Source organism: Manacus vitellinus, unplaced genomic scaffold, assembly GCF_001715985.3.
Source record: "Manacus vitellinus isolate BGI_N305 unplaced genomic scaffold, ASM171598v3 scaffold_46_pilon, whole genome shotgun sequence".
Lineage (NCBI taxonomy): Eukaryota > Metazoa > Chordata > Aves > Passeriformes > Pipridae > Manacus > Manacus vitellinus.
The window spans coordinates 6311496-6316011 of NW_021940578.1; the positions used below are offsets into that span (position 1 = coordinate 6311496).

At 52.8% G+C, this 4516-nt stretch overlaps 1 protein-coding gene across 1 annotated transcript in view; it reads right to left on the minus strand.

Moving 5' to 3' along the window:
- CCDC30 (coiled-coil domain containing 30) overlaps nucleotides 1-4516 on the minus strand; it is a 40014-nt gene that overhangs the window by 30830 nt on the left and 4668 nt on the right. Inside the window, exon 3 of the mRNA XM_029962409.1 lies at nucleotides 1988-2145. Within this exon, the coding sequence (XP_029818269.1) occupies nucleotides 1988-2145 (158 nt within the window). The remainder of the gene's footprint in view (nucleotides 1-1987; nucleotides 2146-4516) is intronic.

Genomic DNA, 4516 nt, shown 5'->3' on the forward strand with positions numbered 1-4516 from the left:
ACCACCCTCACAGCCAAGAATTCCTTCCCAATATCCCATCTAACCCTGCCCTCTGGCAGTGGGAAGCTATTCCCTGTGTCCTGTCCCTCCATCCCTTGTCCCCAGTCCCTCTCCAGCTCTCCTGGAGCCCCTTTCAGCCATGGAAGGGGCTCTCAGGTCTCCCTGGAGTTTCCCTTCTCCATTTGACCCCCCTCAGCTCTCCCAGCCTGGTTCCAGAGCAGAGGGGCTCCAGCCCTTGGAGCATCTCCGTGGTCTCCTCTGGACTCTCTCCAGCAGCTCCACGTCCTTCCTGTGCTGGGCCCCCAAAGCTGGAGGCAGCTCTGCAGGGGGGTCTCACTTGAGGGGGGCAGGGGGATAGAGTCCAAATTTAATTGGCCTTTGGGGTGCAAACACACACTGTGGGCTCATGTCCAGCTTTCCATCCATGAGAACCCCCAAACCCATCCTTCAGGCCATCCCCTGTCTTTTGAGCCATTTACAAACCCACTCCTGCTCCCCCCATGAACCATCCCTGAGGGTTCCTGAGGCTCAGCAGGTTGGTGTCACTGATATTTTGCACTCCTGGAGATGTTCCTGAGCTCCCACACACCGTGACCCCAGAATATTTCCCCGTGGATCTGTCAGAGCCGACCACACAAACTGCAGGTTTGGACCCCTCTTGCTGCCTTAGTGGTGACACATCAAAACAATCAGTTCTGCTTGGTCAGCCTGGCTAAAAGCTGAATTCATCCCTGTACCAGACAGGACAGGGATGGCCCTTCATCCCAAGAGTGGGACAGGTCAGCTGGGAACAAGCAAGGCCACACATTCCCGCCAACAGGGTAAGAGGAGCAATTAACCCATTAACCTGTAACACTGCTGGGACTCTAATGACTCTGTGAAACAAGAGTGATGCTCCCCTGAACAATGGGGTGCTTAATCCACAGTTTCTGGTTCACAGGGATGGACAGCAATGACATCATCTGGGAATAATCAGTCTCAGGGAGACTGTTTTCCGGGAAAACAGATCTCCCAAAGTGTCCTTCACCTGGTTTAAAACCACAGAAATGGTGCCCAGTGTCAGAACTGGGGAGAACTTGTGTTTGGTGGAAAACAAGGGGCATTAGGCTCATAAAAATTCCCTAAAAGTGTTCAAGGTGAGGTCCAGTGGAGGGTGTCCCTCTCTCCTCCAAACCCAAACTGTTGTGGGATTCCATTCCTGTCCACAGGAAGAAACTGAAAGGCACAAAAGCAGAAGGCCAAGCCCTGACCCCTCTCTGAGGTCTTGCCCCCTCTCCCTGCTTTCCCCCAGCTCCAGCTCCTTCCTCATTTCTTGGTCACTCAGAAACAAACAGCAGTTCACAGAATTCCAGAATTCTCCATGAAATAGCCACAGTCAGGAGTAGGTGGGAATTGGTGGCCTTAAAATCACAGAAGGGACCCCCAAGTATCATCCAGTCCAACTCCTGGCCCTGCACAGACACCCCAACGATCCCACCCCGTCCCTGAGAGCTGTGCAGACGTGGGAGCAAATCAAATGCCAATGTCCAAGGGTGGAAACTAAGAAATCTAGAATCAAAGAATTCCAGACTGGTTTGGGTTGGAAGGGATCTTAAAGCCCATCCAGTCCCACCCCTTGCCCTGGGCAGGGACACCTTCTACCAGCCCAGGTTGCTCCAAGCCCAGTCCAACCTGGCCTTGGGCACATCCAGGGATGGGGCAGCCACAGCTTCTCTGGGCAACCTGTGCCAGGGCCTGCCCACCCTCCCAGGGAAGGATTTCTTCCCAATATCTCATCTAAAGCTACTCTCTGGCAGTTTGAAGCCATTCTCCTTGTCCTGGCACTGTCTGCTCCTGTGAACAGTCTCTCTCCACCTTTCCCGTAGCTCCTTCAGGTACTTCACCACTGAGACTCCACCGAGGACTCAGAGACAGGAGAAACCGTTGTAATTGCAGAAATATCCCAAAGACATTCCCTTCCCAGCCTGAGCAGCTGAGCAGGAGGTACCTGGATGCCCTCTGTGGTGCTGTGGAGCAGCCCCAGTTTCCCCAGCAGTGCTGTCCTCTCCACCAGCAAATAGGCGACCTGTTCGCTGGCAGCGCTGTGAGCGATCTGGGACAGCCCTTCCTGCTGCAGCAGCTCCTCCACCTCCTTCAGCTGGGCTTCTGCAAGGCAAGGCAAGGCTTGGGGTGAGCAGAGGAGCAATCAGGGCATGATTTCCTGCAGATCTGCTTCCCAGATCCTCTAATTCCCCAGTGCAGCAGCTCCTGTTTCTCCCAGAGCCCAACAGCTCCTCAAGTCTCTCCTGCTTCCCACTCCCTGTTCTTACCTGTTATCTCAGCCCTACTCCCTCTCTCCCAGGGTTTCTGCTCATTCATCCCCTTCCCTGCCTGCCAAGTCATAGGACCTGCTACACCTACTTGGAGTTCTCCTGCCTGGTTTTCCAGGGAGGAGTTCCTACAACCATCTTCTCCTCCCAGCCTGGTTTATCCTCACACCGTTAACCCTGAGTGGTGGAAACTAAACAGGTTAAACATGAGGGAACCATGGAATCAGTAAGGAAAAGACCTCAAAGATCATCCATTCCAACCTTCAGATACCCAAGATCTCTTGGAGAGAAGCAGACACTTTCTTCAGCAAGAGACACAAAACACCAGATCACTCCTAGAGAGCATCACTATTTTCCCAAAGAGAGAGGCAGATCTAAATATCTTTAAGAATTAAAGTACCAATCCTTCACCATTTATCCCAAAATTATAGCCAGGAACACTCTGTAGTGGAAAAAACTTCCAGATTCAATGGCAGATTTGTGACAACAGCACTTGCAGAAGTCAGTTTATGGCCAGGCACTGCTGTGTTTGTGAAACAAACAGGTGCTGAAAAGATTCCCTCGTTTTTGTGGCTGGAATTTACCTGCCAGGAGAAAATGAGGAAACTTTGGTCTCTGGAGTGGTCAGGGCAGTAACTCCTGCACCAGATCCAGCAGCTTGTGGAGCCAGGGAAGGGCTTTTCCAACCCTCCCTGTGTAATTCATATTAAAACAAATCCAAATTTCTGGTCCAAACAAGGTTATAAAGGTTTCTGAGTGCTGCAGGATGGGAGTGCAGTGAGCTGTAAGGAAGAAGGAGGGATATTCCCACTTTTTCACTCAGGAAGCTGGAGCTGGACAACTGCTGTCCAGCAGAGCAAATATTCCTCTCCCCCAGAACACAGAGAGCTCTGGACAAGCCTGGCCCTCCCTTCCCTGCACTGATTTAACCACGTCCCGAGGCTCCAATCAATCCATGCCATGTTTCCACTCTGCTGTTCCAGCCCTGTGGATGGAAAACACCCTGAGGTCCCCTGGGGTCCCAGAGCACAGCTCAGTCAATAGGGGGTCAAACAGGGCCCACCAGCAAACAGGGCTCTGGGCAGCATCAAAATAACTGGACTGGCTCCGAGCAGGTGCACCAGGAAGAGCCCATGGATCCCAGGAAACAACCCCAACCTGCCCTGCAGTTTGCTCCCAGAGTTTGGCCAAATCCCAGCTACAGTGAAGGGGAAACTGCTCCCATTTATGGCTGGGAATGGGACCCCCTATAGAACTGACACCTTCCCCTGCCAGTGCTCCCCTCATACCCTGCCAAGTAATGTTTACTGGTACAGCCTCGGATCCCAGCCATTTTCCACAGGCTGAGGAGGGAAAAAAAAGGATTTGTGAGGATGAGAATGGTCTGCCACACCCAGCACAGGTCACCTGCTTGTCAAACCCACTGATTTCCCACAAACCCCTTCCCTCCCCGACCCAGCAGGTCTGGGAAGAGCCAACAGCTCCCCCAGGCACTGTTCCACCAGAGCCCTGCTGGGTTCCCACTGCCACCTCCTGTCCTTGCTTGTTTGGAAGCAAGTTTTGTCTTTGTATTTTCTACCCCAGGAAGACTCCCAGAAGCAGCAGCTCAGTGGTGTCCTCACCTCACCCCAGACCTGCCCTGTCCCTGCTGGGTGTGCTTCACCAGTCCAGCTGTTCCAGCTGCTACAACAAACAAGCTCAGACCACGACTATTTATTCTTTTTATTCCACTTTCGAAACAAATGGAGGCAGCTCCCCCCAGTGTGGTGCTTCACTGCCCATTCCAGTTGTTTTTCAGGAAGGCTTTTGGCACCACAGCACATGTGCCATTGACCTGCCCTCCACCAACACCCAACGAGAGTGTCCAACGAGAGCCCTCGGATCAGGAACCACCTGGAGGGGAGGAAAAATGTCACTCTGGGCAGAAGATCCACATGAGGTGAAGCTCAGCTCCATGGCCCAGCAGAAACCAGCCCTGGCTGCTCCAGCAGGAACCTGTGCCAGGCACAGAGTAAATCTGTGAGCAGGGATTTGTGTCATCAGAAACTACTCGGGGTCAGTGATGGGCATTAATGATCCTCAGAGCCTGAAGGGGCTCCAGGAGAGCTGGAGAGGGACTTGGGACAAGGGATGGAGGGACAGGACAAGGGGGAATGGTTTTAAATTAAAAGAGGGGAAATTTAGATGGGATATTGGGAAGGAGTGAA